Below are 15,407 nucleotides of genomic sequence, written 5' to 3'. Positions count from 1 at the left end.
TTTCTCATTATTAGCAATAATGCTGCATGAACATGCTTCTGTTACAGGTCTCCCTGTAGCCCACGCATGAGATTTTTCTCTAGCCCTAGCAGGGGAATTGCTGGGTAGAAAGATATTTACATTTTCAACTAGGTATTATCAAACTGCTTTCCAAATGGTTACACTAATTAACACATCCATGACAATGTGCAAAAGTTTTTCTTTCCCCACATGCTGGCACAAATTCACCCCTTGGTATTACCAAGCTTACTATATTTTTCCCCTTATAGGTGTGGAAAGCATTTTGCTGATGTTTTAATTTGTATTTATTTTATGAATGAGGTTGGGATTTATCAGATGTTTATTGGCTATTCTATTTAAATTGACACTTTACATTTACTCATTTTTCTAGGAGGTCTTTGTATCCACTGCTTAGGTCCCCTTTCAAGAATAAAGCACTTATTTTCCCAGCTGTTGTGAGTGCTGCTGGCAGACGACCCGCAACAGTCAGACTCCTGCGACTGCTTCAGCTGAAGAGAGTTGCCTCACGCAAGGTCATATTCCTTCCCAGAACAGGTCATATCTAAAGCCAAGACCTCCTGCCCCATCTGAGAACTCTCCAAAGGGCCACCCCAGATATAAAGCAGCCTGTACAGTCATCCTATTTAATAAAACATGTGCATGAAAGGTATTACAAACACTTCAAAAAAGAGAAGTAGAATTTTACCACGGTGGTATTTTAGGCCTTTGAGTCTCCCAAGGACTAAGATGTGTTTACAAGGGCAAAAAAAAGCGCCAAATCTGTGAGGAAATAAGACATTATGAGTGACAAGTATCCTCTAAGGACTTCAGATAATGGAAATGACACATAAAGAATATAAAATAACTATCTATAAAGCAGGTAAGAAAGTAAAAAATGAAATAAAAGGTGAGCAGGGAACAAAAACTACCAAAAAGACCAGGCAGACATGAAAAAAACAAAACAAAAAGAACTTTCATTTAAAAAAAATTTTTTTTAAAAGATTTAATTTATTTGACAGAGAAAGCACAAGAGGAGGGAGCAGCAGGCTGAGGGAGAATCAGACTCCCCGCTGAGCAGGGTGCCCGACACGGGACTCGATCCCAGGACCCTGAGATCATGACCTGAGCCGAAGGCAGACGCTCAACCAACTGAGCCACCCAGGCGCCCCACCCCAAAAGAACTTTCAGTTGTAAACATGTAATCACTAGGATGAGAGGCTGAATGAAGATAACAAACAAGAGAGTGGACTCAGTGGAGGGAAGACTCGGTCAACAGGAAGGGACATCTGCTGTCATTACCCAGAACACAGCAAGAGAGACGAGAGGATGGAACGAAGAAGAGAGGAGACATGGATAATAAACTGAAAACGTCTAAAATATGTGTAACTGGGACCCTAGAGGCAAGAGTATAAAGAATGAAAGAGAGGTCATATTTAAAGAGGTAATAGCTATATCTTTTCCAGAACTGACATGCAATGAGAGTATACACCAAACAGGACCAAAAAAACCAAAACAACAACAACAAAAAGCACCATCCCTAGACGCACTGTAGTGAGACTGTAGGATGCCACACAGAGAAGAATTTAAAAGCAGCCTGAGAGAAAAGATTGATCATCTATAAAGTAATGACAATTAGACCAATAACAGACTCTTCCAGAGGAACAATAAAAGGCAAAAAGAAGCAAAATAATAGCCTGAAAGAGCTGAGAAATAATCATTGCAGATACAAAATAATTTTCTCTTCTAAAGTCGAATTTGTGTATTATAAATAAATAGGATGAAGTATTAGACCACCATAGCTTGTAAGCTGGAACTTGAGGAGTGATTAGAAACCTCAAAGAATCCACTGATAAATATTCAAAATTAATAAGAAAGTATAGATAGTTGGTTAGATGCATTTTCAATGAATAAAAATATCAACTGATTTCTGTGCACCTGCAACAACCAGTGAAATATATATCCTAGACATGCTGAAAAAAAAAAGTTCAGGGGCACCTGGCTGGCTCAGTCAGTAGAGCATGCGAAGCTTGATCTCAGTGTCATGAGTTTGAGCCCCACGCTGGCTGTAGAGATTAACTTAAAAAAAAAAAAAAGCTCAAAGCAGCATTATTTTTGTTTTTAAAGATCTATTTACTTATTTGAGAGAGAGAAGAGAGAGTGAACGTAGTGGGGGGAGGGGCAGAGGGAGAGAATCTTCAAGCAGGCTCCCCACTGAGTGGAGAGCCCCCCCCTCCAGGGGCTCCATCTCATCACCCCGAGATCATGACCTGAGCCGAAATCAAGAGTCCGACACTTAACACACTGAGTCACGCAGGTGCTCCGAAGCAGCACTAGTTTTAAACAGCAAAAAAAACCCAAAAAACAAAAAAACTAGAAATAGTTCCAAATGTCTGAATGTTAAACAGTGAAAACTAGAAATAGTTCCAAATGTCTGAATGACTGAATAATGTGTGGCTTGTTCATAAAATGGAATACTGTATAACAGTAAAAATAATATATTACGGTTACACACAGCATAGATAAAACCACCAGCATAATATTGTGTAAGGAAAGCATTTTGCAAAAGAATACATTCAATGTGATTGCATGTATACAAAATTCAAAAACATTAAAAATGAAACAATGTATTGTTTAGGGGTATGAATATATGTGGTAAAACTATAATGAAAATCAGGAATGATAAACACGAAATTGAGGATAGTGGCTGCCTCTCAGGAAGGGGAGAAGAGAATGGTGCTGGGAGGTACCCAGGGGGCTTCAAAGGTAACGGTAACATGCTCATTCTGAAACTCAGAGATGGTGGGGGGGAGCCTGGGTGGCTCAGTTGGGTTAGCACAGGAGTCTTGATTTCGGCTCAGGTCATGAACTTAGGGTCTTGAGATCGAGCCCTGTGTCGGGCTCTGTGCTGGGTGTGGAGCCTGCTTAAGATTCTCTCTCTCCCTCTGCCCCTTCCCCACCCCCCTGCTTGTGCGCGCTTTGTCAAAAAAAAAAAAAAAGATAAACTCAGAGATGAGTACTTGAGTATTTGTCGTTTCCATATTCTTTATATCTTACAAGTATTTTACAAATGTTATCTCTATGTGGTATTTAATAAGCACAAGTATAAACAAAGTCAGGGGATGATAAGCACAGACTCAGGAGAGTAGTTGGTGGGGGGCAGGGGAAAGAATGTATTTGGAAACTGGCACGTAGGAGGGGTGCCTGGATGGCACAGTTGGTAGCGTCTGCCTCTTGGTTTCAGCTCAGGTCGTGATCTCAGGGTCGTGAGACTGAGCTCCGGTCGGGCTCCGCACTCAGCATGGAGTCTGCTTGGGACATGCTTTCCCTCATCCTCTGCCCCCACCCCACCCCGCTCTCTCTCTCAAATAAATAAATCAATCTTAAAAAAAAAAAAAAGGAATTGGCACATAGGAAATTCTGTGTGGTCTTAAATAGCAGCACTAAAATGTTCTATTTCTTGAGTGATGGGTCCACATGGTTGCTGTACTTCTTTTGCTTCATAATTTGTGTGTGCGTCATATATCTGCTTTTGTATATCGGGGATTTCATAATAAAAATTTGTTTTTGGAAAGGTCAGCAGCACCACTGCACTCACCAGAATGCATCGCACCGTATGAACAGCACTCGGATCCTTGTGGTTGGCTGCCCAGTGAAGTGGGATCTTGCCTTCGACGTCAGGAATCCCAATGTTGGAGTCGTGCTTGATAAGCAGCTTGACGTGCTCAGGGTTGTTGTAGTAGGCGCTCCAGTGCAGAGCTGTTTGCTGCAAAATTGAGAGTCTCAAAAAACCAACAGTAACGAGAGTAACGGTAACAACACAACAAACCTTCTCCAAGCTTTTATGTGTGACAGGCACTGCTGTAAGAGCTTTATGCATTTGCCCTCAGGGTCATCACGACAACTCTGGGAGGTAAGCCCTCTTGAATTTGCATGTGATTGAGGAGAACAGGGTGCACAGGGAGGAGGAGGAATCTGCTCAGGGACATCAAGGTAGTAAGCGGTCCCACTGAGATTTTAACCCAGGCAGTCTGAGTCCACAGTCTGACCTCTTAATCATGACGGGCACTTAGGTCACCAGGTACTAACCAATGAGATTAGTATACTGAGAAAAAGAAAAGCAGCCTAGTCGTTTCTGAATAATTATCAACAAAGTAAGTGACGACCCTGATATTGCACCAAGCACCTTAAGAATTTGATGGAATGTTTTGAATTTTCAAGATCTATCAGAAAGAAGATCCATGCATGGGAAATCATGGATCTGGAATCCATTTTTTACATCAAAGTACAAATTTAAATCTAACTATAATTTTACAGGACAAATTCTTATACCTACTACTGTTGTTAAAATATATGCTGAGAATACAGCAGCACTTGCTTTATTTTAGATACAAGTTAAAAATGAACATCCTGATGGGGCACTGGCTGGCTCAGTCGGAACAGCATGCAACTCTTGATCTCAGGGTCATGAGTTCGAGCCCCGTGTGGGGTGTGGAGCTTACTTAAAAATAAATAAAATCTTGTCATAAATAAAATTTATTAAAAAAAAAAAAGAACCTCCTGAACTTGTTGGCACTGCTTTAAAATCCCCTTTGCTGTTCTCAGCAATAAACCACAGTAAGACTGGTCTCCTTACTAGAAGTGTTACTGAGGGAACACAGAAATGGTTGCACTGTACATTATGCCTTATGAATAGCAGTGTCATCAATTCAATCTAGAATCACATCATCTACTGCAGGAACCAAGCTCACTTGCTATATTGAAAACAGTAAATGTTGACATATGTGGTATTCATGGGAAGTGTACCTACAGGCATTTAATATGAAGAGTCACTCATTACTTCTTCTTTAGTAATGACTACAGAACAAATAGAATAGCAAATAATTTCCTACAGACACATTTTTTCTTTTCTTTTCTTCTTTTTTTTAAAGTAGTTTCCATGCCCAGCAAGGGGCTTGAACTCACTACCCTGAGATCAAGAGTCGCAGGCTCTACCAACTGAGCCAGTCAGACCCCTAGAGCCACATTTTCAAGAAACAACATGGACCATTTCTGTAATTCTTTTGCTATGTTATGTTTGTTCTGAATATATTTGCTGAAATGTAATATTAGGTCTGTTGAATCTAACAGTACAAAGTTTGGGATTGTATTTTCTACATCTTTAAAAAATTTTTTTTCTAGTAATTATTTTGTTTACTGTGGTAAAATGTAGATAACACCTGTTTTTAAATGTACGGTTCGGTGGCATGAAGCACATTCCCCCTGTTGTGCAACCATTGGCACCTTCCATCCCCACCCAGAACTTGCTCATCTTCCCAAACTGAAACTCCACGCCCATTCAGCAGCAACGCCCAATTTCCACCCCTACCCAGCCTTTCACTTAGCATAGTATCTTCAACGCTCATCCATTTTGTAGCATGTGTCAGATTTTTATTCCTTTTTAAGGCTGAATAACATTCCATTGCACGTACTGCATTTTGTTTCTCTAACCATCCAGCGATGGACATTCGGGTTGTGTCCATCTTTTCACTATTGTGAATAACGCCGCTGTGAACATGCATGTATAAATATCTGTTCATGCTCCTGATTTCGGTTCTTCTGAGAATACGCCCAGAAGTAGAATTGGGGGATCATATAGTAGCTCCATGTTTAATTTTTTGAGAAATTGTCATACTACTTTCCACAGTGGCTGTGTCATTTTATATTCCTACCAGCATGGCACAGGGTTCAAATTTCTCCACATTCTCGCCAAAGCTTGTTATTTTCTGTTTTTGTAATAACAGCCATCCTAAGGGGTATGAAGTGTTATCACATTGGGTTTTTTGTTTCAGTTTTAATATAGAATATAAATTTATTGGTCCATGATGGATTGGAAATTTAAAGAAAACACAAAAAGTGGATCCTTCCCATCAGATTGTTCGAGAATCCCAGCTCGAGGCTTTTGTCTTGCTCTCTCTGTGTGCCTGCCTGGATCTTGCAGATCTGTTTTCCATCTGCCTGACTGGATAACCTCCCATCCCTGTTCAGTAACAGAAGAATACACAAGTACTGGAAGGTAGCAGGGAGTTCCTAGAAGATATTGGGGAAGACTCTACAGACCCTAAAGACATCCGTGGCTTTATAAGTGATTCATGGGTCTTTGTGGATTGATCAAAGTGCTTGCTCAGTGAAATATCAGCGCTACAAATGCTGTGAGTAAGGGGTGATATTAGTTTATAGTTGTTGTGAAATAAAGTCAAAGTTAATTTCAGAAAGCTGGGTTATGTGAGTAACAGCTAAACAAACCTTGAAAATGGCACGAAGAACCTGTGAGAATAAAGGGATCACCGGACGTGAACCCAGTGGGTTTAATCCCAAGAGTTTTAATTATGTGGGAGTGTTGGAGTTAGCAAGACTCTATGACTTGGAGCTTGGTGGAAAGGAAGAGGATTTTTGCACTTGTCTAACTGAACACCACATTCTTTTCCTTTAAAGAACAATGAAAGCATTGATTGAAAGAGTGACCGGCTTGTACAAGATGCTAAAAGTCAAGAGCTGGGAAGATAACAGATCCCAGCAACAAATGCCAGAGCAGATGTTAGACCCAAAATGAAATGAATAATATTCATTTTATAGCTAACATTTCTTGAGAGCATACTATGCACAGGGCATTGTGCGAAATCCTATTTATATGTGTTACCTCATTTTATCTTCAACAACCCTGTCGTTCCCTTTTCACATATGAAAAAAATGAAAGCATAGAGGAGTTAAGGAAATTTGCCTAAATGTGCAGAACAAGTTAAGTAGTGGCTTCTAGACTGAAACCAAAGGAGTCTGAGGCTAAAGCCCAGGCCATTAAACCACTATGCGCCTTCTACGTTGCCCCAGGCATTTGGCCACCACAAGTCTATGGCTACTAGCTATCAAATATTGGGGTCTGGGCGGGGCGCTCGGTTGTCCGGGCGGCCGAGGGGCACCTGCTGTTCAACCTCGGATTCGATTCCAGGCCCCCCGGAGGGGTGGGATCCCAGGAAGAATGGCACTCTCCCTCCACTCTTGGCAGAATCCTGTTAAATAATGCCACCGTCTTGTTGGAGTACACGCTTTGTCCCAGGAGACTTTAGGCCGTTCGAGGTGAGTGCTGGCTGAGGCCGAGCCTGTAGATGCCCGTGAACACCTCTCTAGCCTCTCCTGTAAATCTCCCAGCCGGTGCTTCCCCTCCCCACCCCCACCCCTATCTCCATCCCCTCCACCGGCACTCCAGGAACCGGTGTTAGGAGGCCGGCTGGTCTGGCAGCACATTCTCAGTTCATTTACCTCTATGCACTGAGGATTTGTGGGCGTTACTGTATAGATATTTTACTGCAATAAGTAGTTTAAAAAGAAAAAAAAATTGGGGTGTGGGGGTAGGCCTGGGTTGAATTCTGGTCCTGCCACTTGGAGCGTGGACAGAATTTAATCTTCCCAGGCTGTGAAAAGGAGATGATACTTCCTACCACACATGGTTGGTAGGAGGATAAAAGGACAGGAGTGAAATATTTCACTGGGAAGTACGAAGACAAGGAAATGTTCCACCAAGTGATGAGTGATAATTCTTCTTGAGGTTTCACATCATAAAAGGAAGCACTTGCTTTTTGCTCTTATTTGCCTCCAATTTTGACAGTCCCTTACCTTGTTTTTATCCTGTGTATCCACTTCTCCTGGGGCCATAAACTTCAGCAGAAGTGCCAAACACTTAGGGCTCTTGTGCCGGGTGGTCAAGTGCAAAGGGGTCATCTCTTCCAGATCCTTTTGCATCCAGTTTGCTCTGCGTGTAAGTAAGAGTTTCATAAAACGATAATTTCCCTAAATAAAAAATAAGAGATGGTAAGGAAAAATTGAGTCTGGGGCCAAGACATTTTCTAAATTCTAAAATGTTTTCAGTATTTTAATTATTCTGCTAGAATAAAAATATTCAGATACATTGATCAAAGGAAAACTGCTTAAAATTCCACTACTCCATCAATTGTTTTCCTTGTTCATCTTCCCTTCCAACCACTTCCTAGTGCATACAGTTTACACAGTGGCCGGTCAACATTCCGTTGTGTTAAGGCACTATCTTTTATTTAACTGTTCAATTATCATTTCCAATATTTTCTTTTATAGAAAATGCTACAATGTACATAGTTTTTCTTAATTTTTTCATAAGAATAAATTATCAGGAACCAATTTACTGGGTCAAAGTAGTTTGCACATTTCACGGGTTTTGGCATATTTTCCAAATTGCTATCTAGTAGCAGCAATGAGATTAGTTTCAGCTCACTCTGACCAATATATCACCTATTATTTATACGCAAAATATAATAACCTTGTGAAATGAACAGAGATATAAAACCCCAATTTACAGGTGAGGGGAGTGAGATTCACAGGGGTTGAATGTTTTGTTCACCATCATCTGGTTAAGAAAGTAGGTGGTTAGTTTTCTTGGAGAGAACCATGTACAGGGACAACAGGGACAGACGTATCTTGTTCAAAGTCTGGGTCTCAGACTCATCCAGTCACCTAAACACCAATCCAGAAGTCACTTCAGGCCATCCACTTGCAGGCAATACTCTCCACATCAGTTAAACCCTCCAATCCGGTAGAAACAACCCATCCGGAGAAAGCAGTTTAACTACAAGGACTAGGGCAACACGCTGGTGGGGATCCAGGTCAACCGTACGCGTGTGCAATACGGGAGCTTTGAAACAAAACAAAACCCTCAAAAACGAGTTCTTTGCAGCTCCTTCCTGAGACCTAGTGCCACATTTCCAATTCTGGTTGGAGCCTTCAGTTCGCTTGGTAGCAACAGATACATGAAATTCGACATGACCAAACTGTATGGCAGGATCAAGTTCTGGCCGCTTCATGCCTACTTATTTCTCCCTATGCAAAGCAGAGTGGCAGTCAGGGTTAGCTGTCCTTTTCATCTTCTGAGATCCTCTTACATCCTTAACATTGTGGGAAATGTGGTTTTTTAGCATTATAATGCATTGATATTCTACCACGAGTGGCTATTAGTATTAGTAAGAAGACATTGATAAGTTAAGCGGCACCCCCCGCATTGTGACAAACGTGAGTCTCAGGCAAAGGGGCTCAGCTAGAGAGACAATAGGTGCAGAAGGATGATGACTTGTCTGATCACAAACAGGGGCGGGGACAGGATTCAACTCAGCTCAGGGGTTGGGCCGTAGCTAAGAATCAGAGGCTAAAAAAGCATCCGTTAGGCTGTCTATATTAGACGGGCAGACTTGCAACGGACCAAAAAGCAAAGTGACTCAGCTCCATTATTTCCTCTCACGGAGGTTTTCCTTGACCACCCTAATGGAACTTATTTTGTTATACTTTGTTCTACTACCTTCCCATTTCCTTCACAGTACTTTGCTCAGTCGGTGGTTACACATATATTTGCTTCTCTCCCTTCACTGCGATCTCCGTCACAAGCTGCAAGCGTCATGATGGCAGAGACCATGTTTTATTGAGTGCTGCGCTCGGCATAGCTCCTGGCACAAGAGGTGCTTACTTGAAGGACGGAGTGAATGAGAGGAAAGAAAATATCTTCCAGAGGTTTTTCTTTTTGTTTAAAAATTCTTCATGTTGCTATATTCGATCATAACAGTTCAGAATCCTAATTCTCAGATCTCTGGTATTCGGTTCCTCTTACTTTCTTAATGTTTTATTTATTTGGGCATCATTCATCTGGCTTTCTCACGTCATCAGTGCCAGCTTTTGAGAGGTAAGGAGCTACAGTTTCCTCAAGAGGGCACCCTGCTCTAAATCTCTTGCCATCTTTTCTTTGAAAAAAGAAATGGTGCCCAGAAAAAACAAATCTATATGGTACTTCTTACCAAAAAATAAGGCTTGACCTTTCTGAGTGTAACATTTCAAATATTACAGAATAATTCATCATGACCTTTTAAAGATATTCAATCAGACAATCATTTTGATTCTGAAATTTAGAGGAAAAGGGGAAGGAAAAGAAAGAAACAAGAATATGTTGGTGGTGGTGACTGCTGACTTACAGACGCAGCGCTTACGTCGTCCTGGGGAGTCGGCTTATACAAAGCATGACGCATTCAGTAATCATATTATTTATTCATTCACTCAGAAAACACTCCTTGAGCCCTGCCTGCAGCAGGCAACACAGTAAAACGTTTACATTAAGCTTTACTTATTACAAAGCTCTTTGACATAGATTCTATCTTTGCTCCTCCCAAAAGTAACACAGAAAGGTTTTACAGACAAAATAAAGTATCTTCCTGGGCCTCCATTTCCTCATCTGCAAAATAGGGATAACAGTACCTGAGATTGTTGTGCATACGAAAGGATAAGGATCACACTTGTAAAGTACTCAGAACAGTGCACAAAGCCAATGCTTGGTAAATGTTTGCTAGTTTTATGATGAACAATCTTCCAGTGTGGAGGAGGCAACAAAACACAGCCGATCAAGTAGAACCAAGGATGGCCCATGAGGGAGAGCATACGGATAGAAAGACCTGACTGTGCACAGCATACGCACTTCAGCTGGTGGTTACGGAGAGCCCCAAGGTTAGGGACAAGTAAAAGCAGAAATAGTTAGAATGTTATAAATAGTGGTTTTCTGATTTCTTTCTTTCTTTTTTTTTTTTTCTACATTGAGAAAGATGCCTACAGATAATGATGACATAGGACCAATAAGGGCATACCCAGTAGGAATTCAGCTGGAACCCTGGGGAGATGTCAGCTTCTGTTCCAAAGGACAGAGACACAAAAGAGGTATTATCTACAAATGCTGGGACTAGAAACGCCGTAATCCATTTGGACCATGGTCAACTTCCTGGTCTCATGAACAAGCATTTATTAGACGCCCAGGGTAGGCAAACTCAATTCTGAGAATGAGCAGAGGGGACAGAGAACTCTAAGATCTAAAATCAGGAGATTATTTCTAGTGTCAGGGGAATATACCAGTTTGAGACAGCAAGCGAATGTGATAATTCTCTGAAGGGTGTATGACTCTGGGGACCCAAATCACAGACAATTTTGCTTCCTGTAAAGCCCTCTCAATACAAAAACAAACAAAACGTCTAAATGTTTCCTCAATGTTGCCTGGAATTCAGAATTCTTAAGTTTTCTGGTTGATTCTTAAATGCAAGATTTGGGAGGATTTGGAAGTTAATCTTTTATCACCATCTCTTAGGGGCACACAGAACCTGATCCTGAGATGAACACTGTTTTGGGATCTGCTTTTATACTTTCTGATTGAGTAGAAAACAGTATAAGTGTGAAGGAGATAAATATATATATTCTTTTGATCTTTTATATATATATAATATATATATATATTTTAAAGATCTTATTTATTTGAGAGATGAGTGAGAGAGAGAGCACAAGCTGTAGGGGGGAGGGGTAGAGGGAGAGGGAGAAGCAGACTCCCTGCTGAGAAGGGAGCCATCGTAGAGTCCCGGGACTCTATCCCTGGACCCTGGGAACAAGACCTGAGTCGAAGGCAGATGCTTAACCGACTAAGCCACCCAGGTGCCCCAAAAGAGTGTATATTCTTAAGAAAACTGGTGGTAGTGAGCACAACTAAGAGAGCTGAAGTTATAGAAAAGTCCTGATTTAGTAACTAAAAGGACATTAACCCTAATGTGATCAGGTCTGTTATGCCACTGAAATGAGAAAACATTTACTAATGTCTCTGAAAGATTGACTAAGATGTTTTGTTTTGTTACGTAGCCATAATCATCTTAATCTTCCCGTAATTAACAAGAGCTTCTTTTGTCTGTAACGTAAATGATGATAACATTTGGATTTCCCCTAAATGCATAAAAAGGACTATAATGTTTAATAGGGTAAAAGAGGATGAAAAAGTTCGCTGACCTGGAGAACAGCACTTGGAAGGAGTCTGGGAAACAAATCAATCCAAAATGCTACTTTTAATCTTACATTTTTTTTGTCTGTCCAGTTCTCTAAAATGGACTTTAGGAAAAGCATATAGTCAGTTAATCTTAATAACAATAATATAGGAGTTTTGAGTGAAATACCTTGATATTTTCCTTTAGATTTTTTACTTTTAAGAAATAAAACAGAACAGATAATGGCTGATGCTCCCTTTGTGCTCCTCTCCAATTCCACTACCTTCTCTCCCTTTCTAGAGATGCCTCTCCTGAATTTGGTGTTTATCATTTCAATGAATGCTTTAATACTTTTGCTTCTTACACATATATGTATCCATAAGCTACACAGTATCGCTTGACATGTTTTCATTCTTTATGTAAATAGTACTGTATGAATTACTTGCCACCTTTTACCCAAAGCAGCATTTGTGAGATTTATCCAAGTTGCTCTTCTTCATACATTTTCACTGGAGAAAGTATTTGTCATATGAAAATAACTGTATGTCTTTATTCTCCAGAGGAATATTTAGCATGTTTCCCATTTTTCATGATTCCAGACAATATTGTAGTAAATTTTCTTGTACATGTCTCCTGGTAAAATGTGCAAGAATTTCTGTAACTGCTGGGTTGAAATTGCTCTTTAAAGTAGCTACTCCGATTTATATTCCCACCGGTAATGTACAAGAGTTCTTATTTCTTCACGTCCTTGCCATACTTGGTTTTGTCACACTTGCTAACTTTTTGCCAATAAAATGGACACACAATTGTGTTTTACCATGGATTTAATTTTCATTTCCCTGATTGAGGTGGAATGTTTCTATATGTATATTGGCCATTTGCTTCTTCTGTGAATAATCTTTTTGTGTTGTTTACTCATTTCCCAATTTAGCTATTTGTCTTTTTCTTAATGATCTGTAGGAGTTATTTGCATATTCTGGATACTAATTCTTGGTTGGTTTTGCAAATATCTTCTCTCTTTGTGCGGCTTGTCTTCTGCTTTATTTATGCTCTTCAACTGGGAAGGCATTCATGATCTGAATAGTGATATTGCTAGCTTTCTTAGCATTACAGTTCTTCATCTATTTTGGAATTTTTTTTTTGCAGGCTCATTTTAAAGAGAAGATTGTTTGCTGTTGTTTTCCTTTTTTTTTCTTTTTTTTCTTTTTCCCTCTCTCTCTCCCCTTGCTCACGCTTACAGCTGCTAATACCCACTCCTGGCCCACTGTGAATCTGCTCTTATGATGCTCCCTTGCAGCCCTATTTCCAGTGATAGGAGGGATGTCTTCCTTGTCCTGAGGCTTGATCTTTGTCCTGCTCCTGCCACTTGTCTACACAAACAGCTTCCTCTAAAACTACAGCCTCATCTTAAGGTAAAGAATACCCCCCAATTCTAAGTATTTTCTTGGCTTTAGTGTGAATATGACCACTTTTCACTCACTTAGTGGGAAAAAAGGAAGTGTCTTCCTGAACCAGAAGTATCTGAGATCATGTCTGACAAGACTGCTCTCTGTTCCTGGTTAAGTGCCTTAATCATTAACTTCTAGACTACTGACAACTGATCTTCAAAACATTCTGAATCTCTACCTCTACATTTCTTCTCCAAATGGCTACCATATTTTCTCTATCTGGCTCCTTGGAACCTTTGCCATTTGCTTCCTCTTCAGCTGAAACAATTACTTGAACAGACTCCAAAGCTTAAGACTTCGCTAACCCTGCCTGTAGCAGCCCTTATCCCTACTAAACATCAAAGAGAACAGATGTTTTCTCCAAACCAATATAGTGTTTTGGGACCTACATGTTTCTCGATTAAGATCTTTGCATTCTTTTTTTTTTTTTTAAGATTTTATTTATTTATTTGACACAGAGAGACAGCCAGCGAGTGAGGAAACACAAGCAGGGGGAGTGGGAGAGGAAGAAGCAGTCTTCTAGCACAGAAGCCTGATGTGGGGGTCGATCCCAGAACGCCAGGATCACGCCCTGAGCCCAAGGCAGATGCTTAACGACTGCGCCACCCAGGCACCCCAAGATCTTTGCATTCTTGTTCTGTTTCCTCAGCACATATTTACTCTTACTGTAGTTGAGGAGAAAACAACTGTTGACTATATATACAAATGTTTACTACATTTTTTTTGTTCATTTATAAGTTTGTATAAAATTTTGTCCTGGAAACATTATAACAACTGTAACTATATACATACGTGTGTGTGTGTACACACACACACACACACATATATGTGTATATATATCAGGTAGGCATTCTGTCATATCTCATTCTAATTATATTATGTACCAAAAGATACATTATTTACAACCAAAATGGAAATAATAGAAACATGATTCGTTATTAACTCTAATGATATCTCTATAATTATATATTTATAAACTCTCAAGGCATTTGCTATATTAATTTTTTAAAAGAATCACTATCCCTAGTAAGCATTTAGGTCACAAATATCGGTGATCTTATTATATCAAATTTTTCCGTAATGGCTGCAGACACTAATGAGTCCTGGAAATAGCACAGTAGTGCTGGGAATAGCAATCTGCCCTGGGTCCTGAGTGTCCCTGCATGTGTTTACTGGGTATGCCAAGAATGCAAAGCCTTGACTCCTCTTTACTTAGGCCATTTCTCAGAGCTGGGTTTGCAGCAAGCAAAGGACATTAATGTCATACAGGACATCGGGCAAGGAGCAGGATTGCTTATACACACTAAAGTCTTGGGATTCCCAAAACTCAGCATTTCTCATATGTCATGCAAACCCGTCGTGTACCCAGAGTCTATCCAGGTCCTCTGCATTGCTCCCACAGTTCTTGGGGGCAAGGGAAATTGATGCAGGCATGCAAATGCTCATGTTACTGTGCCATTAGTAAGTAATAAAGCTTTTTTGTCTCTTTTGGTAGTCTTGTGTCTTCCGCTGGTACCCACGGGCAATTTATCACCTTGTAATAAGTTAGCATGCATTAAAGAAAAAAGTAGAGTAAAATTGAATCCAAGCCCTGACAGTATAGGCAATGAGGAAGGGATGCTGACAAAGACATAGTTTCCTAGAAGAGGCAGGACAAGGGCCCTGCTGGCCAAGTTTAGGGATAAGAAGACTCTCTGAGATGGTACCCAAGTGGTGGGCAAGGTGGAGGAGGTAAGAGATCCCACTCTCCTATCTGTTAATGAATATAAATGGCGGCAAGTAGAACTCAAACAAGGTGCCCAAATGCTGCTTTGGTCTCGGCTTACCTTTCTGTGGTCAGGCAGAGGAAGGGATGTTAGTATGACCATGAGACAGCAAGCTGAAGGCAATATGGGTGTGGCTGCTGAGCCAAGGAACCAAAGTGGAAATTAATGGTGAGAGCAACTAGGAATGAGTGGCTGCTCAAAAGTGAAAGTAAATGCAAAGACTTGCCTAATAGCACAGAGCCAAGTGCATCACGTACCTGATCCCTGCTGTAGCCTTATTTGTCTGGCAATGAGGACAAAGCACTAGGTTAGAAGTGGTCACTGTCTGAAGCAAAGCTCCTGGCTTAATGGTGCCCCTGATGCCC

At 40.6% G+C, this 15,407-nt stretch overlaps 1 protein-coding gene across 3 annotated transcripts in view; it reads right to left on the bottom strand.

Annotated features, from left to right (window-relative positions):
- The window catches only part of INVS (inversin), a 148,473-nt gene that overhangs the window by 68,651 nt on the left and 64,415 nt on the right, over positions 1-15,407 (bottom strand). For all 3 annotated transcript variants that reach the window (XM_026506130.4, XM_057313622.1, XM_057313623.1), the window contains 2 exons: positions 7,648-7,821; positions 3,596-3,763 (listed from right to left, as the gene is read on the bottom strand). In XM_026506130.4, coding sequence (XP_026361915.2) covers positions 3,596-3,763; positions 7,648-7,821 — 342 coding nt within the window. The remainder of the gene's footprint in view (positions 1-3,595; positions 3,764-7,647; positions 7,822-15,407) is intronic.

Source organism: Ursus arctos, unplaced genomic scaffold (genome assembly GCF_023065955.2).
Source record: "Ursus arctos isolate Adak ecotype North America unplaced genomic scaffold, UrsArc2.0 scaffold_18, whole genome shotgun sequence".
Lineage (NCBI taxonomy): Eukaryota > Metazoa > Chordata > Mammalia > Carnivora > Ursidae > Ursus > Ursus arctos.
The sequence above is the reverse complement of the archived record's forward strand: the minus strand, read 5'-3'. Positions and strand labels throughout refer to the sequence as shown.